Below are 27,769 nucleotides of genomic sequence, written 5' to 3' on the forward strand. Positions count from 1 at the left end.
ACAAATACATTACTAGGCTTGCAAAAAAGGGCTTGTGCAAGCTCCCATCTACTCTAATAAGCATTTTCCTCCATCAAGCTATTTGTACATAGACCATAGGTTAAATGAGAACAGAATGGACATTGACCTAGATTCCTATATATTTTTATTGGTGCTTCTGAAGTGACCTTCACTTGTATATCAATAGCAACACCTAGTGGCCAGAGAATAATTTGAATTTCTTCTGGCTCTGTCTTCTGATTAGTATAGTGAGTGACTATTAATACTATTTGTCCAGCTATATTCTATTATGCTGTGAATTGCTGCATTCAGGTGCTATAACTTATGATCAACAATAGATAATGATGTAAAATAAAATGAGCACATTTATTCATAGGTTAATCTAGTGTGAGCTCCCATATAAACACAGGCTATAGAATTTCAGCCAGTTACCCCTGTATTAAGTCCAGACTTGTGTCTGACTAAAGCATGTCTTCCAGAAAGGCATCCTACCAGTCTTGGTTTGAAAACATCAAGAGATGCAGAATTCATCCCATCCCATGCTTAAAATAGCTGGCCAGGAACCTCTATAGATTTCCTGCTAGTGCACGATTCTTTTAGACCTTACCATGATTTAAAGAAAACCAAACAAACTGGAGAACATACAGATACTTTTATTGCTCACCTTTTATACAACAGCACACCTTCAGCCATTTTCTTTCACAGCTTGACAATGTTTATGTACACAAAATCCCAGCAAGAAGCATTATGTGGCTTTCAGTAAAGGAAAAAAATGTCAAGACATCAAACTCAGCCAGGCTTCATTTTCTGCAGCAATAGTAAAAGGGCTTCCTCCAGGCAGGAATTAGTCTTTCCAGGCCGTAGTGCATTTCTTCAAAAAAAAAAAGAAAAAAAAAAAAAAGAAAAGAAAAGAAAAAAAGAAAAAAAAAAAGACAACCCCCAAAACAAATTGCCCTGAATTTGCTGAGCCAGTGGTATTAACTCGTGCATAAAACAAATTTCAGTTTGCTGTTCCTTCTAGCTGATTTCAAGTAAAAATTAGGTTTGTAAGAGGAGCAACTTGTTTTGGATGGATGCAGGTCAGTTTGAATTGCTATACTTTACTACAGCCCTACATACACTATCGGTTCACAACTTAGCTTGGTTTTAAAATGATCTTCACAGATTCTGGCCGCAGGCGAGATCTCCAGAGTTGAGCAGGAGATACAATTTTCAATTAGTGGAAGATAAGGCTACTGAATGTGGTATCTGCAGTAGAGCTCAGATAATAGATACAAGAGACCTGAGAGCTAGAAAGCAGTTTGAAAGTAGGTATGTGAGAGCATGAGCGAGAAACCTTTTCTTGATTAAGATGACAGGGCAGCAAATCAAAAGCAATACTCAAAACTGTGTTTGGAGCATATACACCTAAAGAATAGTTAAAAAGAGAAATGCAGAACATATAAACGATAATTTAATTAGTTTTCAATGTTGTGTGTGTGTATTACAAGTTCCTATACCCCCAGAATGGAAGTCAATCACAGCAGGGTAATAATTTCAGAACAAAATGATTTGATCAAAGGGATTCCATCTAAAAAGCTAAGCTGTTGGTTTAAGGTTTGGTTAATCCCAGTGAAGAGTGGCAATTTATTTATTTCAGTCAAACAACAAAAAGAAAATCAGAGTTGTATGGGAACCTACAGCTTGCTTGAAGCAAGACCTCTCACCCAGACAGGGCCTTGCCACCACATATGGTCTTTTACTAATTCAAGAAGCAATAGATCAGGCCTCTGACACTAGGTTTCTATTACTTGAGCTCTGCTGAAGTGTAAGATTTAGCAGCCTCAGCTAGTAAAGTGTCTTCCTTGTCCAAATCCAGACTGATTATACTGATAGCCTCCATGCTGGAAGTGCTGCTCAAACTGCCCTCCTTGATTAAAGTTCTGTCCACCTCTGCCTCCCCAGCCTCCTCCTGGGCCTCCACGGCCACCGCGGCCTCCACGGCCACCTCTCCCGCCTCCACGCCCACCACCTCGATCACCATGGTGCCCACCATCTTGGTATCTGTTGTCTTGCTGGTAACCACCGCTGCCGCCGCCACCACCCTGGTATCCACTTCCTGTGTATGAAGACGATTGATAGCCTCCATAGCCGCCTCCTTGGTAGCCACCACCGCCACCATGGTAACCACCTGTTTGAAAACCTGCATCTCTGTAGTTGCTATCTCTGTAGTTGCTGTCCTGATAGCCTCCTCCTCCGCCATCTGTCCAGCCTCCTTGGTGCTTGTTTCCTCTTCCTCCCCCTCTGTTTCCATGGTCATAACCACCCCGTCCTCCTCCTCGACCGCCTCGTTCATGACCCCCTTGTTCATGACCTCCTCGTCCTCCATATGAAGAATCATAACCTCCTCGCCCTCCTCTGTCATGACCCCCTTGTTCATAACCACCTCTTCCTCCATATGATGATTCATAGCCACCTCTTCCTCCTCTGCCTCCACTTTGCTGTGGAGGACCATCTTGTCTTTTCTGCCATGGTGGCATCTCAGGAGGTGGAGGCTCAATTTCATTTGGTCTGCCCCCTCTATCAGGTACTCTGCCCATTAATACCTGTAAAGGTAAGAAAAAGATTGTTTAAGGAGTTCTAATATCATGCCATCACCAGTCTGATCCAGTATGGCAAATCTTATGTTCCTAGTGAATAGTATATGCAACCTTGTGTTCCTATTACTATCATCCTTGTCGGCCCATTTCTTTCCTTTTGGCTTCTGTACCTCCTTGCTGACGCCTAAATAGGCACAAGATGCAAGTTTTTTGGGGTAGGGACCGTTTTTATGTTTGTACAGAGTTCAGTACAACAAAACCCAATCCTGACTGCAGTCACTGAGTGCTACTGAAATACGGAAACTTTCTTTAATTCTTTGTGGGTGACGTTTCATGTTAACTTTTGAAGAACAGATACACTATAGTGTAATGCTAATAAGACTCAAGTTCAGGGTACAAGTCAGTCTGATTAGCCTGAATTCTCAGGGGAATAACGGGATTTGGAGGAGCATGTGTGTAATTCCTTAATTTATGCAATATTCTTTCCACGGCAACACTTGCTCTTACAAAAATATGCACCTTGACTATATAAGTGTAATCTAATCAGAACTCATACGAGAATCTAAATAGCAAAACACTGATTTTGCAAACAGATTTATACCCCGTCTAATTAAAATCCATTTAATTAAATGATTGCATTCTTTATTCTAGATGTGATGTTAATGACATCAGAGCAATAGCAGCACCTGATAGTGAAATGATAACACCACAAATATACAAGTAGCTTCCTCACTCCCTGTGTGGGTTGACTATGAAGTGTAACTGTAACATGGATCTTAAGGGAGATATTATGAACCCCTTACTCACACAGAATAGGATAACACACCAGGATGAGTCACACTGAAAGCAAAGGGGGTGCTTGGGGAGTATGATATTATTCACTGCGAGTGTGTCAGAATTTGACCCTAAATATTAGAAGTTACAATTCCTAAAATTACAAACTAATTCAAAGTACACTACGCACTTTGCTTTGGTGCATAAGGATCAGCAGCAAGAAGATAAGTTTCTCATCACGTATTTTCCAGTTTACATTGACTTTGATGAAAAATACAGAATGTTATTGTGTTTAAAACACTCACTCTCTCATTGGGACAAAAATTTTTTTTAATATTTTAAAATGAAATGACTTAATGTTCACAGCCTAGTACGAAGTTACATTTGCCATCTCACAGCAGTCACTGAAGACATACCTTATTAATGGCGCACACAGTCTTTTCTCGGATAGACCCACTGCTTGTCCTCATAATCTTTGACAAATCTTGCCGAGCTGCCAAGAGGTGAGCAATGGAAATAGTGCACTTGGTAGTTAAAAGGGCACGTTTGGGTTGGTAGACTTTAGCCAGTTTCTCTGTTTGACTCTGTTGGAGGAAAGAAAAACAAATGATTCAATTAGCTAAAGGCATCAGTATGTGACCGTGTCTAACCAAAAGATCCAGATCAATAAATGAACTAGATAAAAATATATTTGTGTTATTAAAATACAAGAGGAATATCAAAATGGCTAAGAATCACTATTTGAATTTAAGGATTACTGTAATAAGGACTGCGTGAGCCAAATTATTTTTTCACTCTAGTCACACAAAAATGATCATTCTAACCTGATTGCCAAAATGTTACTTTGCACACATTTGCTTCTTACAGCTGAAAATTGTTGAGAGAGAAAGATATTTTGTTATTCTGCATTTATGTATTTGTCTTGAGTAGGCAGTCAGTATTATCAGTTATCTATGTTAGAAAAAGAATTCCAGCTAATCAATACCTTCACAATGCCAATTAAAGTTACTGATTCGGATTGTATACATCTCCTTTTCCTTTTGCACACGCACAATTCCTAAACAGTCGATGTTTAAAAAAAACATCCCTCAAATCAGTTTTATGCTAGCCATAAACTTCCCTACACAGTAAGTTCTCTGAAGCAGAGATGATGTCCCATTTGTCTGTAAAGCACCTAATTACATAATACCAATGCGTAGAAGGTCATAAAAAGGAAAGGGATCATTTATTTTAGGGATGGTTTGTTGAACCATAATCAGATTTCATTACACTGAGGTAATATGTGGCTATTGTGTTTAACACCTCACAGTTTTAACTGTTATTTAATTAGCTAAAGCTATTTACTGCTTTGCATACGCTAACTTCTTAAATCTGTCACCTGTTATATTAAATAATAGGAACCTATTTAACTCTTCCCAACTGCTGCTATAATCCTATTTCCTGTTCACTGCTAGATATAATTCCCCTCGGTAACAAACTCTGTATATTACAAAGAGGGCGGGAATGAAAGAGCCAGTAAACCAATGTGTTGATGATGGGTCCTTTGAATGGTCAAAAAACCATCTGGGCACCGTCCTCAAGTAATCTACTGAAATTCACAACTGTCCAGTTTCCTTACATCGTACATAAAATAGTGTGTCAGCGTGCCATTTGAAAGGGTGGGTGGTTACTACATATGATACAACCTTTCACATTTCTCCTTGCCTGGTGTGAGTAAATTGTTTGATAGGCTAGTAAAATATTAATGTTTTTATCAATTATGATAGTCCACAGGTAAGTAGATGTGCATGGGCTGGTAAGTTTACATGGACATTTTGCAGAGTTACAATGCCAATTTTCAAGGCTGTAACTTTCTTTTTTTAAACGTTTAGTTAAAAGAGGAATATTTTACCTCGTTTTTTTCCTAAGAAGCCACTCTTGCTCACATGCTGCTTCCGCTGCCATCAGCGGTTCCTGTTTCCTGTGTTTGAGGGGAGCTACAATTGACCAAGGTAATGAAAGTTAAAAAACTACTTCAAGAAGAGATATTACAGGCAAATAAACGTAAGTCACTCTGAGCAGTGTGAAGTCAGAAGTTCAGTCGGGAGAAAATACCAGCTTATTAACTTTCCCATTTGCATCCTCCCCAATTGCCTTCTGTCATTAACAGCTTGCTCTCTTGACCTCCTGCCCAAATGTACCTATGGCAAGGTCCCCTGTCCCCCGCCCCAAGTAACATGCTCGATACAACACAAGTTAGCTGCATCTAGCTTTGACTAGCATATCATCAAGATTGAGCCCAAATTGAATAGGATCAGAGATGCAACTGGGGATAAAGGACAGTGAGGGAATAACAAAGGTGTGGAGCAAAGGAATAAAGAGATGTAACTGAATATTTAGTGTAACTGAACAGTGGATTGTCTGGGGCGGACAACACTGGGTGAGGGCAGGTGGATGGGAGAATCTGTTCTCCCAGCTGAACTCCTGATATTTTAACATCTTCAGGGTGACTTAACAAATTTTAGTTTTCCCATCTATAGCTCCCCTTCAAGGCAGGAAACAGGAATGATAAGAGCTGTAGTGGGTAGATCAAAGTGGTTACTCAGGGACAAACAAAACACCGTAAAATATTCTTTTTGAAAACCAAACAACTTTACACTTTTACATTAGCAACTAAAGGTAAAATGTTTACCATAAAGATAGCAAAACTGAATGACACCCTTACTTTATTACCTGACACTAAGCAAAGACAGAAAGAACAGAATAGCATGGGAAAAAGAACAGAAGTACAGTACGTTTTTCCATTTTTGACCTACAATCCAAACACTTGTGATCTTATATGAAGCCAACCTTGAGGTGAATACACATACAATATACAGAGCAGCCATAATATTTTAGTATTCTTGCACTAATTATTTCTTTAACCTTAAAAATCTCTAATACATAAGACATAATACAAGTCAGCGAAGAAAACAAGGTCATTTGTCATCAAATGTGAAATCTATTTACTGTTTTTATCTGTACAATTAAGCAATTAGTTACCACTACTGCATTCTTTGATTCTTAATGAAATTATAAAAAGAAGTTTTTAAAAGTTCATATTTTAAAATGAATACCGTATCTTTGAAAGTTGCTAGGAAAATAAAATTTTAAATATAACATATTGCCAGTGCTTAAATACTGTGCACATATAGTTTTCCCTACACAGTTTAATTGCAATCTCACACAGTTCAAGCTATTTCCCCAGCCCAGACATTGTCCTTAGTCCTCCCTTGTTGTGTTCATAACAGCTCTTTCAATACATTTCTACTGAAAATACAGTGAAGAACACTGTGCTTTTCCTGAACTAAATCTGAACAGCTGATCAAACCTTGGAGCCCCTGCAAGACACTTCTTTTGAAAAAAAGGCAGGTTTTGCAAAACCATGACACAGCCACAAGTCCCAAGGTGTTTTTAACACAGCCCAAAACTCACTGCTCGCTTTCAGTTTCTGTTGAAACACTAAGTATTAAACAGCTCTTCCAAGTTTGTCAATGAAACCTGACATATCGCCACTGCCTTCCATCACTTGTGTGACACCTATAGCCCCGTCTGTGTGATGGTAGAGGATCCCAAGCCAGAGAGAAGATAAATACAGAACAATTTATTTTTTAAGCTGTTGATTTTTAAGTAACTTATTTAGTCAAAAGACATTGGACGTGAGACTTTACATCATCTGGCTCTGAAACTCACCTATGTTGATGGCCACCTAATTTATGTGGTAGTGCTAACTAATCGCACCATTATGGACATTATTTAGACAATAGTGATAATTTTAGAAGCCAGATTTATAATGCTTGTCATGTTTAAAATAATCGTTCCCAATTTTTGCTATCAATATATTTGGAATTTTGTCATAGGGGAGAGATCAGGTAGTTAGTTTGGAAACCAGAATGATCATATCCAATTAACTTCAGAAGGGGTTGAAATCACATCACACTCCATGCTACAATTCAAGAACAAAATTATATACCAAAATATTACCTGACAGCCAGGATGACAGAGCAAATTGCAGTGCATGGAAACATTCAAGACAGCCTTACATAACAGTAATGTACCTAGGGATCTGGGCTTGCAGATGCAGCTTGATTTTGGGGAAAAGTCAGCACTTCAGCAGACAGCACAGACTTTGGTACTAAGTAAAGAGGTGGTCAGAAGCAGGATTCACTGACATGATTCTTCAGAAACAATGCAAAGAAGAGATTCCAATCTTGGTTTCCTTGGTTCTAATGTAAGATTGCTAATGTGACAGTGAATGAAAAAATCTAACAATCCCCTCTTATCCCTAATATTTATTCTTCTATTTATCCATTTAACTTTATTTTTTGCTCTCTATACATAGTTATATGCACATATATAGTTACTAAATCATATAATAATCATCAGTTTTAAAACAGAATTTTGTAGTCAACTTATTCTGTAGTAAACTTCTTCAGAAATCCATAAACCAAAAATATTACATCAGGGGATGTTTTCCATTAAGTGCAAGGAAAGTCAGTTTTCAAAAGATATTTTATATAAAGCATAAGTGATCTGCATGTTCAGCATGTTTACAGAAAGCAATTTGTACCTTAGCTCTATCTGACCAGCCAAACGACTGCACAGTTACATCCAAACGTTTCACTAAGAGTTTTCTCCGAACTTCATACTCATTGGCTATGGCTTGGTTAATTGCTTCAATTTTTTCCTGAAATGAAGATTCATGAGAGTGACACACACACTAGATTATTTTCTAATTGTAACAATAAATGATAGACAATGGTATAAACAGATTCAGATATTAAACACAGATTTGACTTTAGCACACAATTATCTACCTATTAAACATTCTCCAGTCATGGAATTGGGCCTCAAATGCAAGCCCCAGCTGCTAACACTACTTCCCTGACTGCCATGAAAGCTCTACCTTCTTCATGGCAGCCCAAGTACAGCCTCCTATCGGCACAGTGTTCAATGTTGTTCATACGGTATGAAACGTCTCACTTTTTTTAAGCTGCTGGTTTGCTTCCTCCAGTATTTTCCAGAGCAAACAAGTAAGGAGGAGAAAAATATGAACAAGGTATAAACTCAAAGAAATGCAAGGATTTATACCCTCAAGTGCTAGGGAGTCTGAAGTCCACAGCTCCTCAAAACTAAAGTGTCTTTAAGACACGAGATGTGGCGCTAAGAATAAAAAGCAGTACTTGGATAATTGTTTGAAATACTGTATAAGGATCTCGATTAGAGGCTATGATGCAGCAGAGACAAGGCAGCCTCATGCAGCAACAAGATGTTCCTTTATGATTCATAATCGGAAAAAAAGACAAGATACCACTGGAAACGCTATGGCTTCTCAGGGTGGCAAGCAATGGTCCCTGCTAGGGCAAAAACGCAGACATTTAGGGCTAAAGGGAATTCTTGTCTATCTTTTGCCAGGAGTCTGTACTCAAGATAACTGATTTTAAAAAACAAAAAACAAACAAAAAAAACCACAAAGTATTTGGTAATGCTACCAGACACGGGAGACAAAAAGTCTCTTACACACTTGGTTCCTTACCCAATGAGCTGGTCCCAATGGTTTCTTCAGTAAAGGTTTTCCAACATGGCCAGGCGGAACCTTTGCTAAGGTTTCTTTTAGCTGTAATAACATATATTGTGAACATGCTACCGTGGCCATAAACACGGCTTTTCAAAAATCAGATTTAGGGACTGGGTATTATATAGGAAGCACAGGGGGGCCCTTTGTTTTGATACAGGACTGTCCAAAATACATTGTGCTGTATAAAGAGCCAATCACATTTGTGTCTGAAAATTCTTAACTCTTATTGTTACAAGTAATATAATAATCTTAGATATAAGGGAGAGAAAATACATACAAAGAGCAACAGACTCCATTATGACCTCAGAGATAGGAAACATCTGTGATTAAAATGGAAAATCAAACGTTTGATGAGGTCTATTTCCCTTTAAACACAGAAACTATCCTATATATAATTACTTCATAGCATTCTCAATTCCAGAATATTTTATATGAAGACTTCATGGAAGGAGGATCTAAAACGGGCCCCTCTTGTAATAAAAAATACATTCTTCAATATGATCATTTAAATTATATGCTGATCAAATGATTTGTGTGTAGCTACTATTCCATCTTTCCCATCTTAAAACTACTAAGAACGCAGGTATAGAAATGGGATAAAACACTTGGACTGGAGGAAAAGTGGGTCAATGAGTCACAAAGATACTGCTTCTTTCCACTGTTGCAAGTCATATTTCTGAATTTATGCAAATACTCTCTTCAGCGGCCTACAAAATGTAAGGCCTGGTTTCCCAGAGGTGCTGGATACCTGCAGCTCCCACTGAAATCAATGGGAACTGTAGATGAACAGTGCCTCTGCAAGTCATGCCCCAGATAAAGCCACAGTCATAAAAAGAAGCGATGCTTTGCCCAAACTCTTTGCTTATGGTTTCCTACCAGATGGTAATTTGTACATTTCATGAAGCACAACCCATTTGAAGAAAGTTGTTTTCACCTTTTCAACATACTGGTAAATGCATGCCTGGTCCTCTCTTAAAATTTAGAAAACTTTTCCTACCTATCTCTGTCCCTGCCAGAACATGTCCTTTACAACCACCAGAATTGCACGCAAACGTCTTTCTGATTTGCAAAATGTTGTTGTTCCAAAGAAGTTTCTGGAAAACTGGATATCAACTGAAAGGTTTCCAAGTTTATAATTCTAGGTACCTGTCTATTTCATAATCATTCTTTATGACTGTAAGTGCTACTTATTACTACACTCATCGCCAATTCCTATCTGTTTTGCTTACTAGTTCAAAAAACCCAATACATACAGAACAGCAGAACTAATGGTTGATTTAAATAAGCTGCATATTTGCCATATGCATGAACAAGATGAACAAGGTTGGAAATCAAAGTTTACTGCAGCTGGCAGAAACTTTGGAATGCACAAAAGAAGAAAATACAGCTATCATCACTGTATATTCAAATCTAAACTTTTCACTACTTATGATATTGTAGTTTTTGACTTTCATTCAGATTGTGTCAATGAAAGTCGACCATTACGTTTCAATTTTGTTTATAGTCAGTGTCTAATCAGCTTCACATTTTGGTTTCTAACTACTACCAAGATATTCCAAAGTTTGGATTGCAAACACTGCAAATTCCCTGAAAAATAAGTTTCTGCTTAACGTTTTTTAAAAATTCACTGAAACATCTCATTAGCCTTTTAGTCTGTTTTCACTACAAGATGACTTTGGGGCCTAAACTGACTTAACAGTATCCCTTTAAGCTTAATAGACTTAGCATTGCCTGTTATTGTGAACCAAGCAAAAAAGTGATAGGGAAGTTAATTATGAAATTTTGAAAAAGTATGAACTCTACTATGTCATTTTTACATTGTATGATCAGAATCTTTTGATATAAATACAAAGAATTATCTATAGAGCACCTTTCATCAGAAAAACTTTGCCATGTTAATGAGTTCATCCATGTGAGATAAAGCATTTTCTCCATTTTACAGATGGGAAAATGGAGGCACAGAGATCTTAAACTGACTTTCCTGAAGTCTCAAATCCATGACAAAGCAAGGAACAAACCTGTGATCTCCTGAGTCCACATTATCTTTCCCCTCCTAAATGAGGGCAATTTGGAAAGCCAAATTCTCTTTAAAGACTTCCAAATGAGTCATTTCTAGCAACTTTGACTCAGCTGAAGTAGAAATTCCTAAAAGATTAACAAAAGATTTCTAAAAGGGGGTTTGGGGACCTTAGTAATTATGTAAACTTTAAGGGACAGATAATATAAGAAAGTTAAAGGTTTTTTTAAACAAAAATGTATTTTTATAACAAAGAAAAAATATTTTCCTTTTTTTCTGCAGTTTAATTTGTGCATTCGACCACACATTCAGTTTCACTGTTTCCCCCAGATAGTAAGAACATTCCTTATTTAAAAAAAAAAGAAAATAGAAAATGTAATCAAAGTCACACAAAATGACATGGGGACTCTAGGGTAGGTGTTCACTTGATATAAATTTTAAACTGACTAGATTTCAAGATGACAGATCCCTTTAAAAAGTTGTTTAAATATCTAAGTAGTAATTAGAAACAAGTTTCTCCTTGACTTACCTGCCAAGACCTAAGTTCAGTGGTTCTGAGAATCCTCAGCAGCAGGTAATGACTCAGAGACCTACAGCTGCATAAGGAATATGGAACCCTTCATGGTAATGAGATAGCCACAGCCTTTGAGCAAGATACACAGAACCCTGACCTCAGGTCTTAACAACGAAGAAGCCCTTAAGTTCACTTTTAATATCTGCAATTTCTTTGTGATTCATAGCACATTCTGTAAACCACATTAATCCCCCAATGGTAGAAAAGTTTCAAAAGAGGCAATGGAGCTCATTTAAATGAAAGCAATAATACTCTAATATTGTACTTTTGTTCCTTTGGATCTTACTTTTTTTTCGATTCCACTGAAGAACTGGAACATAGTTATGTTGGCTGGAGGCTTGGACATGCCTAATGCAATACAAATGCCTTTTAGCTCCTGAAAGACCTCACTACCACCTCCTTCTTGTGCTTTTTTTGGAGGGGTGTTCACACATAGCATTCTGGCAGCTTCCAGTTCTGAGATGAGGTATGCTGGGGTAAGAAAATTAGATTTCAGAGTAAGATACATCTAATTTTAAAATTACTGAGAATTAAAGTACTTACAAATGATAAAGGCACAAACAGAGCATTTTAGAAAGATTTCAGAATGTAATTTTTCAATCCAAAGAAAGCTCATATTTGTAACAATCACTGGGTAGGAGCATGTGGTCCTGAGGGGATCACTGAGAAGGGGAAACTCTAAGGTTGAGGCACCTGTGGCAACTGGCAGTCCTGCCGAGAAGCCCCACTCCAGTAGATTTTATTATACTGCCTAACAGAGCATGGCTCTTCCCCTGCAAGGCCTTTCCAGAGTGAGTAATATTGATCGGGAACATGGGGAAAAAAGCAAGAAGGGGCTAGCCCATGGATTTACAGCCAGGTTGATAGGACTCCTTAAGGTCTTGGGTCAAAAAGTGGGACGGCTAGAGGTATAAATGAAAGACTCACAGGGGAACCAGGATTGGAGATCATCCAAGAAACTGGGGTGCTAGGCTGGCTGGAAAACAGTTAAAACAATCGCAGCTATTCTTGGGGGCAATGGAGACACTATATAAAGAAAGCAGGAACTGATGCTGAATCGGACTATAGAGAACTCTGCAAAGCTTTTCACATGAAGACAGCAGGAAGATGGCAAACCAGGGATTTACCACCTCACCCCATCCTCCCAAAAAAACTCACAAATGAACAAAATCTTGTGAAGTGTCTGCTTATGTACAAGAATTCAGCATTATGTTTAATGTCAGATTTGATTATGTAACCTTAGCTTGTGATTCCCATAATTTTTAAAGTTTGAATTAAAATGTGATGTATTTAATGGTACATTTTCTCTTTAATTTCACCTAGAAATCTCAACAGTAATTTAGAGTTCTTCTGTTCCAAAATACAATGGGAATTCTATGTCAACAAGAATGTCACTTTACTATGCTGCTTTCAAACACCAAACAGCAAAAAGAGATACAGGAGCTATTTATGGAGGAGGCTGACACAGAAAAACTGAGGCTCCTTCTCTCCCCAAAAGTCAGGCTTTCAGATCGGTTTTAGGGGTGTGGAAGAGGGAAAGTTCTTAACCATCCACCACATCCCAAGAGTCAGGTAGAAGGCCATGATAGAAGATTCAAACTAATGACAGATCTACCAGTCAGAGTGAGATACAAAAAGTGAACCCTCTGAGCAAAGTCCAAGGTCTTTACCCTGACTGGAATCTCAACATGCTTCCCTCTTCCCAGTACCTTTGTAGAGAGGAATGCAATAGGCTTTTCACCAGGTCATTGCCTCTGGTCTTCACAGGTGCTCTCCCACCCTCAAATCTTTTCTACTGGATACTGACTGGTAAATTTTTTGAAAACGTGGCAGTGTAATGTGACTCCTTCAATTCTTTTGTTTGGATTTTGGCCTACTTAAGAATTACTGAAAAATTATTCACTCCTTATGGGAAACAAACAACACAATACCACCACTATTCTGTTTCAGAATCATAAAAAGGAACAGGAGCGGAAATCTTTGCATTAGCAGGCCTCTACGAAAATGTTCCCTTTAACTTACTGAGCAGCAGGAGGCAGTTCTTCTGATTGAGAAGGCGTTTTGTCACATCTCCTGATGTTAGTGATGCATATGGACAGTTCATTTCCCCCAGAAGCCCACTCACTTCAAGTTGGAACTCTTCTGCCTCATTTGGACCTTTAAAAAAAAGCAACTTGTTTAATCAGTTCAAATATTTAGTTTCCTGATTTTGTGATCATAAATTAATTAAGAACTACAGAACTTTGGAGACCAGGGTGATTTGGTAAAAAAAAAAATTGTGGCTACAGCAGAAAGTTATTCATGCTAAAGGAGTATCAAAATGAAAATATTGCTGTGGGTGAAAGCCACGAAGTCCTCTGGGTTTTCAAAGCTTGGGACTCAGCATGACTGATCTGAGGACAAGTAGTTCCTCAGTGATTGCAGACTTATGCTTCCATTTGCTCTCTCCCCCAGTCTAGGAACTCTTCACTTAGTAGCCATATAAAGTACAGAAGTTGGAACTAATGATATCACAGATACCAATCTGGAATCCGTGTGGAATCTTAGTGTCACTTAAATATCAGAGCGATAGGCATCTTAGATTTAGACAATTTTGACTGAAGTACTCTTAGTAAATAATTAGGAACTGCTGGGTAAGAAAGGTCAAGAGTATCACAAACCTACCCCTTTTAAGTTTACATTTATGACCCTCACCTACTTGCTTTTTCTTAGTAGGAGGGAAAGTCAAGTAGCTTAGGTGCAACATTTAGATTGACAAAAGATGTGTTTTCTTGTCCTAGAGCCCAAGAACTAGAGTGAAACTAAGATAGCTTTTCATCATCCAAGCTGAGTGAAGTACAAAATGTGAATAGAAAAAAAAAGTTTAAAATTAGGGCATTTAAAAAAGAGACATCAACTCGAAAATATTATAAGACCAAATCAGACAAAATTAGGATACCACTTACTAGCACTATAAATATATAAACCCTTGATATATATCTATTGCCCAAGTTCCTGAGAATTTAGGAACAGGCACGAAGATCCAGTTTAGTTCTATTTTGATTCAGCCCCTGAAGAGGGAACCTTATAACATGCAAGATCTTTTACTGCCTCTACTAGTAATGTATTCTCACTAAAATGAATAAAATATGGGGAGAAAAGGATTATTGGAAAGAGCACACTAAAGAGAGGAAGAAGAGATGGAAAATATTGAAAAAAGGAACAGTGGGAAAAAGAACGGAAAGAGACAGGACGCTGAGAAACAAAAAGATATATAGGGACATTGAGTAGATTACAAGTTAAAATTCTCTTTTTACATTAAGAGTCCATTTGCCAATCTGTGTGGTTTTATATTTCCACACACACACACAAAAAGTCTCTTGTGTTGAAGTGTTAAATGCTTTCATTAACCAAAGGGGAAACCAATTGTACCAGGGAAAATTAATGCACAAAGTAAACAAATGGAAAAATACAGAAAAGTCTGTAACTGAAAAATTAAAGAAAAATATTAGGATTAGGTATTGTAACAAAAATAGGTTAAAAAGTGTATACAATTCCACAAATATTCAGAATTATGTTGAATACCTGTTTAAGATAAAATATGGATTCTGATACATAAAGTATAAGTCTGAAGAATGCCAGAATTAGAGCTCATTAAAAACTCAATAAAATTGTTTAAACATTTTCTTGAAAGTTTTATTTAGTTTTTCCCCATTAAAGTTAAAAAAATTATGAAAAATTTTAGATTTCCAAGTCCTCCCCCACAAAGCATTTCATAATTCACTGTTTGTCTTCCCTTTAAGATAATCAAGAGTAAATAGACAATTGAGGCAAATCTCTAGTTATTAGAGCATCCCCTCTGGAATTTTAAATATAATTTAATACATCAGATCCTCAAAAAGTTGTAAAAAAGTTATTTTGAAATTTTGATAAATAAAACTTTTTCCTCCAAAAATAAGAAGGTATTCGAGAACTGAACACACTCCTCTCTGTGAAAATCAGTTAAAGGAAAAAATAACTTCAGTAGAAAGTTCATCCCAACAATGAATTCAGCTTCTGTTGGATGCACACTGGGTCAGCTTGAAAAATGAGGTGGAAATCATCCAAAAACTGATAGGATGCGCACAGTACTCTGTGGTACAATTGATTTAACAACTGTCAGACCAAATCTATGGAACACACATCTATAAAAGGGTATTAACTGCACAATTTTGTTCTCAGGGCTGTGGTTACTTACTGTTAGTAGCTTGCACATTTTCTTCTAATTTACAGTATAGCTTTAACTCAGATACCAGCCAAGCAGAGAGTTTGGTAAATTCAGGGGAACTGGCTCCACCAGAGACTGCTTGAGTCAGCGCTTCATCTTCTAACAATGGACCTTTGTAACTGGCAAGTAAAATTAAAAGCACAACTTATTAAGCATCTATATTATGACTGAATTCCGCTATAGATTTTTTTTTTTTTTTTTTAACATCTATGTGCACATGTAAGGAATATCACCATTATATCTTAAGTGTTGAAGATACAGGGAAATGTCATAAAAATTCATGAATTTAACTATGGGGAAACAGGACATTAAAAATGTTTGAGTAAAACAAATGTGACAGGAGTCAAAATGTTTTCATTCGGAGCAATGCTACCGAAATATGGAGTGCAACTTCTATCATAGATATTAGTTTATTGATCTATTCTTTCTGCAATTCTAAAGTACCTCTCTGGAATTATTGCTTCATAATATGTTGAGTAACTAGTGCCTGACTGTTCTATTGCCTTTTTTTTTAATTGCCCAAATGTCATTTGTTTTCATATTTTTACTGGGTTGCCAGACAATGCAAATTAGAAACACTGGATAAAGATGTTATATAAGTAGTGAAGGAGGAATAATTTTCTGTTGAATAAAAACTTTAATATGGACATTAAAGAGGTGAAAAGTTGTCTCTGTATGGAGACCTATGGGACAAATTCAGGCCTGGCATAAGTAGGCACGATTTTATAATGAGAGTTGTACGCACTATGTCAAAGCTGAATCTTATTCAACTCTAAATATAACACATTTTAGTTATTTACTGGTTTTAGAAGATCGGAGGTTTTTGGTTTTTTTGTCCAGAAAACCTAACAATTTCCCCCAGCACGGTAATGGCACAAATTACAGCTTGTACTCTAGTAAATATAAAAGGTGCTAGATTGTTTTGATGTAATATACCCATCTGAAAAGGGATCAAAGAAACCTCAAAAACAATTGAAGTTACCCTGATACCTTGAAGAAGTAAAACTTCAAATGACTGAGTCCACTTTGACAATTGGTGCAGTCAACTCTTGATAGATGTCAAAGATGACAGATGTCTCAACCAGCATACGAGGGCTCTTATCCTGCAAAGATTTGGGTTGTTACTCACAGGGTGTAAAGTTACACACACAAGTAATCTTTGCAGGATTAGAGCCTAAATAGTTTGTCAAGAGAAAGGCCCACTCTCTGATTCTCCTAGCAATTCCCCCTTCCCTAGAAATGCCGTCCCAGCTAACATCTCTCTCATAACCTGGCTCCACTTCTTCAGCTCTTTAGCTAGCAATCCAATCTATGGATTGCTGACTGAAACTTCAATCTGTGCCTCCCCATGTTCCATAATACACATACTTCTGCTCCTCTTCCCTCCAGTAATGTCCCTGCTCTGGTTGATGTATTTTTTCTGCTGCAGCCTCTTGTAATCCACAGTTTGACAGCATTTTTGTTTAGTCCAGATGGATCAACAAAGCCACACTGGGCGAAATTCAGCCCTCCATTACATTTGTGTAATCTCCTATTGACATTGAAAGTTAAATCAATGTACACCCTGAATAAAGAATTTGGCCCAGAGTGCTATAAAGATGACCTGAAAAAGGAAAAATGGGCTTGTGTCCTTTTATTCTTCTTCATAATGTACAGAGCCTACATATTTGTTTTCCTCCCTTCTCTGAAGGGAAGGTTTTACTCCTGGTTCTCCCGCCCCGGTTAGCATGAAAGCATATGTTGATCAAAGAACTAATGAAGTGAGGACATCACAAGAAACAAGGGAATTAAAGCTGAGTAACTTAAAGCAGAAGGGAATTTTAATCAGAGACTTTTAACATATTAAAGCTGTTTGGTTTATTCGTTTTTAACAACATCTGTTTGACTTCAGTGCCTAATGAACACTTTGTAGTAAGGCATCCTTCGTTAAACATTCAACTAGAAAGGAAAGATTCTCCATTGGTCAGGGTGCTAGCCTGGGACTTGAAAACCCAATGTTCAATTCCCTGCTCTGCCATAAACTTCCTGTATGACCTTGGATCTCAGTCTCTCTGTGCCTAGTTCCCTCATCTGTAAAATGGGTATAATAGTACTCCCTCACCACACAATGATGCTGCAAGGATAAGTGATGACTCAAAACACTGCGGCTGCTCCTACTAATATTTCAGTGTCGACACTACCTACGCAGACGGGAGGGGTTCTCCCATCTGTGTAGGCCAGGGGTCCCCAATGCAGTGCCCGCAGGCGCAATGGTTCCCTTTGGGGCAGTTGTGTGCGCCCGCATGACACCGCGCCACTGAAATGCCGCTGCTGAGTGCAGCCGCCAGAGAACCGCCTGCTGAAATGCCGCTGAGAAGCACTGCCGTTTCTCGGCGGCACTTTGGTGGCAACACTTCTTTTCGCTGCGGCTTCTCAGCAGCATTTCGGTGGCGGGGTGCCCGGTGCTCACCACAGTCTTCTAGGAATAGGAATGTGCTATTCCCACAGAAAGGTTGGGGCCACTGGTGTAGGCAATCCAGCTGGCCTAGACACGGTAGCTAGATTGATGGAAGAATTTGACATCAGGGGTTAGGTCAGTATAGCTATGTCTCTCACATGCTTAGATTTTTCATTACCTCTGAGAGATGTACCGATTACAATGTAAGTTCCCAGTGTAGACCATCTCTCAGATACTGCACTCACAGAATCCAAATAAGTACCATCAACAGACAAAAAGAAAAGGAAGACTTGTGGCATAAATAAATTTGTTAGTCTCTAAGGTGCCACAAGTACTCCTTTTCTTTTTGCGGATACAGATTAACACGGCTGCTACTCTGAAACCATCAACAGACACAACACAATAGCCCTGGAAACTAAGTCTGAGAACACAACAGACATGCTGTACTTCTGCGAGAGGATTTTTCTGCTGTAAGAAAGATTTCAAAACCTGCAAAGTCGGGTTTCTTCTAGAACAAAGATTTTCCGTTGAAGAAGTTGAATCCCTAAACCCCACCTCTCCCTCTGCCACTAGAGGAGCCCCTCACGTGTGCCTATGGAAGAGGGAACAATAGGCGAGTGTCACATTGGCCACCCGGAGCTAACATGGAAACACGAGCACAAGGAGTTTTCAGCCTCGATCCCCGTCACGGGAATTGCCAAGTCACCCACCAGATACGGGTCCACCTGCCCCCGCCCCGAGCGAAGCGCTGGTTGGGCGAGCCGGGAGGGGGTAGCCGGTCCCACACGTGTATCCCGCGGAAGGCCGGGGAAGGACACCTACCCTAGATCCTCCAGCGCCTCCAGGATGTCGCTCTCCATGAGCTCGAACTCCATCCTTTGCCCGGGCACCCACCGGCCTGTTTCCTTGCGAGGGAGAAAGCTGGCACCTGCACAGCAAAGCGGAGTCAGTCACCAGCGCGCCAGCCCCTGCCCCGGCTACAGCCCCGGGCCCGGGGCGAGGCCACCTCACCCCACCCCGCTCAGCGGCAACCCCGGGCCCCGGGCTCCTCAGCCACGCCCTCCGCTACCGCTCCTGCCCAGGCCGGGGGTCACCCCTGTCAGCTCCCCGCCCCCTCCTCCAGGCCTGCCCCCTCCCTTGCCCCACCGGGCTCCCCCGACGCACTCTGCGCAAGCAGCTACCAAGCCGACTGCCGGGTTGGCATGTCAGAGCGGGAGGGGGGGGGAGGGGAGAGGAGGGGAGCAGGCCCCCGGCCTGACCTCTCACCCGGCACCGGGAGCTGCCCTGCGCGGTGCCTAATTCACATCACCACCTTGTGTTCTTTTAACGTCTCCGCTACTCTCCGTTTCTCTTTCAGTGTGAGGGGTGATTTTTTTTTTAATTTCTGGTTTTTTGTTTTATTAGCAGAAACGGCCCCTTGAAGAAAAATATTTTTGTCAGGCAGCGTCTGGCAGCCTTGAGCGGAAGGACCCCCCTCCTGTGGAACCCACGTTGGAATGTGGAGGGTTCTGGCCGTCCGGAGACGATGAAGTTAAAGAAACGAGGAGACATGGAGCGGGAAAAGGGACAAACTTCAGCAGATGGCGGCCGTGGGTGCTTGTGCTAGGACTACAAGTCCCATCATGCCAAGCACTAGCTGGAGCTATGCGGCCGTTAGGTACCACATCCGCACGTTTCGTCATGGCTCAGCGTGCATCAATTAGCAACCCAGGTTGGAAAGAACGGGCCTTGCTCCAGCTACAGCGCTACCTCCCATGCTCTGCCGAGCTGTCCGGCAGCCACCTATGCCAACTGCCGCGTGCTCACTCGGCCGCCCACCCACATCTTGCTGCCCCAGAAAAGAGAACCTGCGGGAGGAACAACGTCCAGCCCTGTGGGTCCGCATCTGCAGCCCCTTCAATGGGCCAGACCAGAGTCAGGCTGCAGCAAAATCCTGTGCTGAACGGTCCACTGCCTGCCCATCTCCGACGCCTGCCCCTTTTGGAGCACGAGGACAAACCTGGCACATGCCTACACTGAATGCATCAGATTACAGCCCCTATTGTGGCTCCTCCAGAGCCTCCTGTTGAGGTTTGGGCTGCACTTTTCCCCACAGCTGTTCATTTTCGCACACCCTGTCCGCAGCCCCACCAAGTCACGAGACCGCCTCGTCAACCTCCTCCTGGCCCTGGCCAAAGTGACCATCTTCAACACCAGGAGGAGGATGCTAAACGAGGGAGTGCTCTGTGACTTTGGGGCCTATTTCTACTCTTCCCTGGTCTCACACATCCCGGCAGAGTTCCTCTAGGCAGCATCTGCTGACTCACTAGATAGCTTTGAGGAGCAGTGGGCACTGTTCAGGGTTCTCTGCTCCCCCACTGGAACCCTAGTTTTGAACCTGTGACCTTCACTCCTGACCCTGTTATTCATTAGTTGTCCCCCACATTCACTTGGTTCCTGGGGCCAGTGGTCCCCCTTGCAAGGCTGGGGGAGGGGCCTTTAGACATAGGCAAGCACCTCCCAGGATTTCCAATAAGGCCTTCCCCATTCCCACCCTGCCTCCAGGGGAAGACCCTCCTCTGCCAATTAGAGTCTCTGTCTCTGCTGAGGGGCTGCTGGGCTTCTCAGCACCTCAGCAGGCAGTGCTCCCTACTACAGGAATGGCAATTTCCTCCTGCAACTTTTCTAGCTCCCAACACTGCCAGGTCCCCTGCTCCCCATCCCAGGCTTAAGGAGACTCAGGATTTTGGAGATCAAACAGGGAAGGGGCCCTTTCCCTCAGCCTTCTAAAACGGAAGCAGGGTGTTTGTAATGAAATGCGGTTGCAGGCTTGTGTGACGAATTTAAGCTGCTGGCGAGGGGAGGTTGGAGAGAGAATGAAACTCCGCGGGCTCCCTTCTTTTTCTTTATGTAGATTTATGCAAATAAATCATGTTTCCCTGTGAGGATGTTGGCAGGTGTGTGTGGAGATTAGAGACTGCCCCGTTGCCAGGAAGAGGGAGTGAAGAATCTTGAGCAGTCAAGCCCATTAACACAATGTTAAACTCGATTAGTCCCTGCCTACAGTAGCTGCAAAGCCCTGTTGATCATCATATTACTTAACATGACTTTTCAAGATATTAAGCAGGGTGTCATTTCAGAAAAATTCTGTGGGGAGGAGACAAACGTGCCAGCACAGAGTGTTATCGGTGGTTAAATGGTATCCTGGAGTTAGGGGACCAAAAAGTGGAAGATGTAATATAGACCTATGAAAAGTGGGGGGACCTCAAAAAAGGGAAAGGGCCCTTGCCCCATAGCAAATTAGACTACTGCTGTTAAACAGAACTCTGCAACCAGTGCAAATGGAAACAAACTGTTTAACATCATGTTAACATAATTTTTCAAGGTCATGTTCTAACAAAACCTTATTTTTTAGTCAAGGTAAATCCTGTGAGAAGGACAGATTCTGAGTGGATTCTGCCAACATCCTCAAAGGGGAAACTATGTATGTGCATAAAGGTACAGAAAGAGGAGAAAGCACAAGGGAATAAGAACCCGTCGAGAAGGGAAGAATTCCCTCTGCTGGCTCTGGTACTGCTAGGCTGTTTTGCCACAGGACAGGCACCCAGGGTCCTGCAGCCAGTCCTGCAGAGAGTCCATGAATCCCCAAAGGGTGGCTTGTCAAGGATGAGACAATGTTAGGTGGTAAAAAGCGAAGCCATGTTGAGAAGCTGGTACTGTGCTGTGAATTGAGTGGTGCATGTGTTTTCTCTCTATTGTATTTGGTGGTTTTCAGGAGCTGCAGACTGACTGGTCCTCAGAAAGAGAGTATTATTCCTATTTCTTGTAATAAAAATGATCAGTATGTGTTATTTTGCAATGAAAAAAACCTTACTGTACATTAGCTGCTTTGTGCCTGCGTGGGGGTTGGTGTGTCTGGAACAGTGATGAGCTTGGGAGAATACTCCATAGAGTCAAGTTCCACCTAGGCTGCTCTTCAGGTGAGATAAGCTGAGCCCTACCAAGGCAGGTGCTCTTGGGGCCTACATAGAAACGAGTGATCTTGAGCTCATCCAGTCCCTTTCAGAAGCAGCGCTAAAGAGGGAAGCTGGCAAGAAAGCTTTGTCTTCTGTGGAACTCAGCTAATCAGATGAGGATTCACTTGGAGCTTAGGTTACTGAAGAGCTAAATATCCCTGAAGGGTGGTGTAGCCAGCTATTTGGGGATATGGATGTGTTGTGAGTACTCTGTGCTTCCCTGTCTCAAGAGCTGATTGGCTGGTCATAGGAACGATCAAGGCATTGCTTTAATTGTAATCTGTCCAGTATAGATGTGCAAGTCCCCAAGTTTACCTGCTGCTATTTTTCCATGCCCAGAGGACATTTCACATCCCAGGCCTAACTACTCTAAAAATATACACAAAACATACCTGAAAAGGACAGATTTAGAAACACACAAGTGGGGTACCTGTGGAGTGATCTAACTGGGGTAGGGCACTTGGCCAGGCTCCTTATAGAAACAGATTTAGAAAGCATATATTTGGTTAATAGAGTTCTTGGGGGATGTTTTCTAAGTTAGAAGCCCCAAATACCTTTGCAGATCTAGGCCTAAGTTCTTTGCCTCTGTTGTGGTAGGCTCAGTAGCCATAGTCCAGGCTCTTAGATTTTGGGCTTGGCAACATGGAGACTTAGTACACAGAAAGACAAGGTGTAAATCTACAGCCTACTAGCCAGATGCACACTAACTAGCCACGTGGATCTAGCTACTAAAAAATTCTTAAAGTTTTTTTAATTTCCAATTTTTTGTTTTATTAGCAGAAACGGCCCCTTGAAGACATACTTTGACATAATTCTGTTTGTACGTGAAAGCACGCTTCAGAACTTCTAGTGTATGGTAGCTGGGTGAATGTTCCCTCTAATTTTTGACAGGCCGTGTGCACAAAAAATTTCTTTGCAAATTTTTGAAGCAAAGTTCAAATTTCTGCACCAGGAGGCAATTGCGCCCAAGCAAGTAAAATGCTTATACATTTTAAAAGTTTTAATTTGTGATAATTTTACACCATGTTATTTTATGTCATTTTTAAATATTTAGAAAAAGGAAATTTAACCTCCTTTCCCTTGCCAGCTAGTAGAATCTTGCTGTGTTGATAGATGGCTGGCAAACAATGTCAAAAGTCACCCGTAAATGATATTTCGGCCTGGCTCCGAAGTAGTATTTCATTTTTTGTGCGTGCAGTGTTTCACCATGTGTGCAGGGTTTAGGATCTGTGTGTGTACATGTACACAGCTTAGAGGGAACAGTGGGGTCCACATGGCGTGTTAGTGCATGTTGGAATAGCCTACTGTAGATTTACACCTTGGCTTGCCATGCACTACATCTTCATCTGGACATGCCCTTAGGCTTCAGAAAGTTTTGGACAGCTGTAGTCCACAATCGTTTGTCAGGCCCAAGGATAAACATTTTTTAATGTTTGCTTCACCTTCTGTCTAATCTTCATGGACCAAAGCCTGGTCCACTGGAGTCAATAAGAAGATTGCCACTGATTTCAGTAGGGCCAGAATTTGGTCATATGAACAGTAAGGAACAAAAATGTAGGTCTTATCTCAATGCAGCTGCATTCCTAGGGAAATAAGCTTGGCCTACGTTCCTCTGCCTTTTCAGGTTGATGGCCCCTTATTCAAAGTCAATTTTTTTTATCTCCCTCATGTACTATAAAACAGTAACCGTAACAAATATATCATTGATAATGATATACCTCTATAATACAAACTACTATATTTGATCTCACACAGTTTGAAGGCTTTTGTAATCCCAGTTTTCTTTGCTTTAGATTTGTAATAAAATTTTCAGTGCCTCACAAAATGCCCCTGATTGCCTTTTGAAACCCACCAGCTGAGAAACACTGACCTATACCAATACAAGCACTGTTATAGCTGTGTCCATAGTAGGAGGTTGTACCGATTTAACTATATTTGTTTCTAAATCAGTTTAGTTATATGAAAACTGTAGGATAGGCCTATGGAAGGAGAGAGGCATCTGAACACGACAGGATGGCCTTTGAAACAAAGGGATCTAGAAATAATCTTTAGCCATGAGCCCTGTACCAATAAGAGGTGGTACTTCCTGTCAGTACAATTCATTACATTTCCCTTTACCAGTAAAAGATCAAATTCCCTTACTTGGGCTGGATTGGACACTTCATATGTCAGAGGATTGAGGTTCAGCCCTATACAGTATGTAGCATAAAGACAAAGGAAATGTAATGTACACAGCTGGAAATGGGGGTAACTCGTATGTTGAGGAGACAGGAGGTACTGCAGTAGGAAAAGCAATTAAGAGTGAATATGAAAAAGTAGGGGATACTCAGTTCTTACTGTTGGGAATTCCTTTCCCTGCTACACCACCCTCTCCATTTACACAAGTTTAAACACACCCAAACATATTATCATTTAGTTAATGTATCTGTTTGGCCTGGAGAAGGAAGGTTTGGCTTCTGTAAAGGATCCAATGTTAGTGATCTGATAGAAAGTCTCTCTATTGGTCTAATTGGTGCCAACAAAACATCTCCAAGAACTGAGCTGATCCCTATAGTTCAAATACGGATTTGGGTTTCTTTGCTTTGAGGTGCCTTTGGTTCCTGCTGTTGTTTCAATGACCGGGTGGCAGCAGCATGCTGTTTCAGTCTCTGAGCAGAGGGATGCAGCAGCACAGATACTATTTCTAATCTGTCCTTTGAGCCTGCAGCATTGGTAGGGGATTAGCCAAGGTTATTTCTACAGCAGCTGCCTGGTGTTTTACAATTACAATTTGGTCTTTGTCCTAGAGATCTTACCCTCTTAGGTAATATCCATTGCCCTACAACACTCTTCCTCCTGGTAGTAGCATAAACTCAGATGGTCAGTATGCAGGGGAGTTGGGACTGTTAATAAGCTGTATACACTACCCTGGTCTCCAGTGTACTGGTAACTGGACAGAGACCTGCAGCTCATTTAACACAGACCACCAAAAGTCTGGTGGATTATTTCTAGGGAAATGTCAGTGTTGGAGCTAGTGTCCATCTAATCGGTTATGCTTGCAACCACAAATCTTTCCCCCTTCCTTCTATCCAGTGCCCCAGCTCTAAGTTTGACTGACTTTTCCCTAGGATCACTAATGAGCTCCTCTTGGTTAAAGTGAAGAGGTATTTCTCTGTTCTTGCTCATTCTGTTGCCTTAGATCACTTCTCACTTTCCCCTCTCTAGTCCTTTGTACTCTGATTTTTCATCCTACCGAGCTGACTACTACCTCACTATCTCCTGTGGCAGTTCACCATCATGCTGTGTCCTGTAGCTGTTGTCACTGCTCAATATAGGTTCTGTCCTTGTTCCTGTATTTTCTTCCCCAAGACTGAATTCTATTCACAACTCTGTCAATGACTCTTCAGACCTTTGGCAATGGGCCATTGCTTCTTGGGGCTTCAGTTTCCATAGGTGCATATGGGGTTAGCAACACCCACCTGTGTAAAAAGTCTGAAGTACTACCATGAGTGCTAAGTATTACTATATTTTTCTTAGGTGACTAACTGCTATGGTTTCAGCTCCCTCTTCTATGCAGAGGATTCCCCAGAATTCTGTTTAGCCCCTGCCAGTTTCACATCTCTTCTTCTGTCTCTTCCTCAGTCTCCAGAACTAAGCTCAACTTTTCTCTCACTGCCTCCCCTCTCTATCCCTGTTGACAAATCCAATACCCATCCAGTGTCTCTTCCTAAGGGTTTGTATGGTGCCTGTCGTCATAATATTTGAGCAACTGCTGTCCCCTCTACTCCGAAGTCTACTATTTCATGTTCTCTTCCACCTTCCTCCAAATCCCCTACTCACTTCTTCCATGAGTCCTTCCACCAGTGGTTTCTTGACATCCTCTTTTACATTTCTTTTGTCTGTATTAACAGTACTTAAATACAGGGCCCTACATACATAATGATTCCAAGGCCACTATCTGCATCTACCCCTTGAATCAGAATCACGATCTGGAATCTAAGCATTAGTTTTGAAATGGTTCTAGCCCCTTTTGGTTGCAAAGAAAACATTGAAACTATGAAGCAAGTGTAACCAAGAGAGGGATATCTGACTAGTTTGCAGGTAGTCAGAAACAACCATTCTGAGATGCGTGAACTGTCCCAGCTGTTATCTGTTATGTCATCCACAGCTGTCACTTTAAAAACTTAAATGTCAACATTAACTGTTTCACTACTGATCATTATAACATAAACATTCAGCGAATGTGCTCATCTCACAATCCCAAACAGCCTGCCTGGTGCCACAAGTGCCAGCTGTGAAACACTCCTACACCGCCGCACATTTTAACAATTATGCAAGGTAGCCTATTTCCCCTTGTTTTTTCCTACCCCCCCCCCCCCAGATGTTCTGGTTTAACTTGGATTTAAACTTGGAGAGTGGTCAGTTTGGATGAGCTATTACCAGCAGGAGAGTGAGTTTGTGTGTGTATGGGGGTGGAGGGGGTGTGAGAAAACCTGGATTTGTGCTGGAAATTGCCCACCTTGATTATCATGCACATTGTAGGGAAAGTGGTCACTTTGGATGAGTATTACCAGCAGGATAGTGAGTTTGTGTGTGTGGTTTTTGGGAGGGGGGTGAGGGGGTGAGAGAACCTGGATTTGTGCAGGAAATGGCCCAACTTGATTATCATGCACATTGTGTAAAGAGTTGTCACTTTGGATGAGCTATCACCAGCAGGAGAGTGAATTTGTGTGTGGGGGGGTGGAGGGTGAGAAAATCTGGATTTGTGCTGGAAATGGCCCAACCTGATGATCACTTTAGATAAGCTATTACCAGCAGGACAGTGGGGTGGGAGGAGGTATTGTTTCATATCCTCTGTGTGTATATAAAGTCTGCTGCAGTTTCCACGGTATGCATCCGATGAAGTGAGCTGTAGCTCACGAAAGCTCATGCTCAAATAAATTGGTTAGTCTCTAAGGTGCCACAAGTACTCCTTTTCTTTTTGCGAATACAGACTAACATAGCTGTTACTCTGTAACCCCCAACTGTGGTCACAAGGAATAGCGAAATAAATAACACAAGGGGACATGGTGTAGTGGTTCTTACTACTACTTCTAGTCTTGGTCCCATAAGGGATTGGCTCAAGTCCTTCTCTATTCCATTCTGTCTTAAAGCATCAATCCAGTTTTGCTCTAAAACACTATTCCTCCTGGTAGTAGCATAAACTCAGATGGTCAGCTTGCATTTCCACTTCTCCCTCCAGCCCCTGTTGCTTCCCTCGTCACCACTGCCCCATCCCTTCTGCTTCTCCCACCCCATCTCCTCTACAAACTCTCCTTGTAAGGGTCTCATTTCTCTTGGAGTCCAGCCTATAGACAATCTCCCTATGTAACAAATTAAGCTGCTGGCTTGACACAGGTAGGCAGCAGAAGGTGCAGCAGAGAGATTTCTTTACTTGGGGACCTGCTTTTTCAGTGAATGAGGCTTCTCCTGTGTTCTGATTTGCACCAAAATCAAAAGGGTTGTGCCTGTTGATACCTAGAACATTCCCTGAAGTTTTGGAATTAATTTGATGTGGCATACCAAAGTTATC

At 41.0% G+C, this 27,769-nt stretch overlaps 1 protein-coding gene across 3 annotated transcripts; it reads right to left on the minus strand.

Annotated features, from left to right (window-relative positions):
• Positions 1-637: 637 nt before the first annotated feature.
• FAM98A (family with sequence similarity 98 member A) lies at positions 638-19,605 on the minus strand. 3 transcript variants are annotated; one of them, XM_073338437.2, is made up of 9 exons: positions 19,388-19,605; positions 19,046-19,151; positions 15,757-15,905; positions 13,563-13,697; positions 11,827-12,011; positions 8,908-8,988; positions 7,942-8,058; positions 3,770-3,937; positions 638-2,585 (listed from the first exon to the last, which is right to left on the minus strand). In XM_073338437.2, exons 2-9 carry the CDS (start codon positions 19,096-19,098, stop codon positions 1,824-1,826), a joined length of 1,650 nt encoding a protein of 549 aa, XP_073194538.1. In that variant the 5' UTR covers positions 19,099-19,151; positions 19,388-19,605; the 3' UTR covers positions 638-1,823. The 3 variants fall into 3 exon arrangements, with proteins under 3 accessions (XP_073194538.1, XP_073194539.1, XP_073194540.1); XM_073338438.2 differs by lacking the exon at positions 19,388-19,605 and adding an exon at positions 16,777-16,889 and having other exon boundaries at positions 19,046-19,314; XM_073338439.2 differs by lacking the exons at positions 19,046-19,151; positions 19,388-19,605 and adding an exon at positions 17,155-18,156.
• Positions 19,606-27,769: the final 8,164 nt, after the last annotated feature.

The sequence above is a fragment of the Lepidochelys kempii genome, chromosome 3 (assembly GCF_965140285.1).
Source record: "Lepidochelys kempii isolate rLepKem1 chromosome 3, rLepKem1.hap1, whole genome shotgun sequence".
In the NCBI taxonomy this organism is placed as follows: Eukaryota; Metazoa; Chordata; order Testudines; family Cheloniidae; genus Lepidochelys; species Lepidochelys kempii.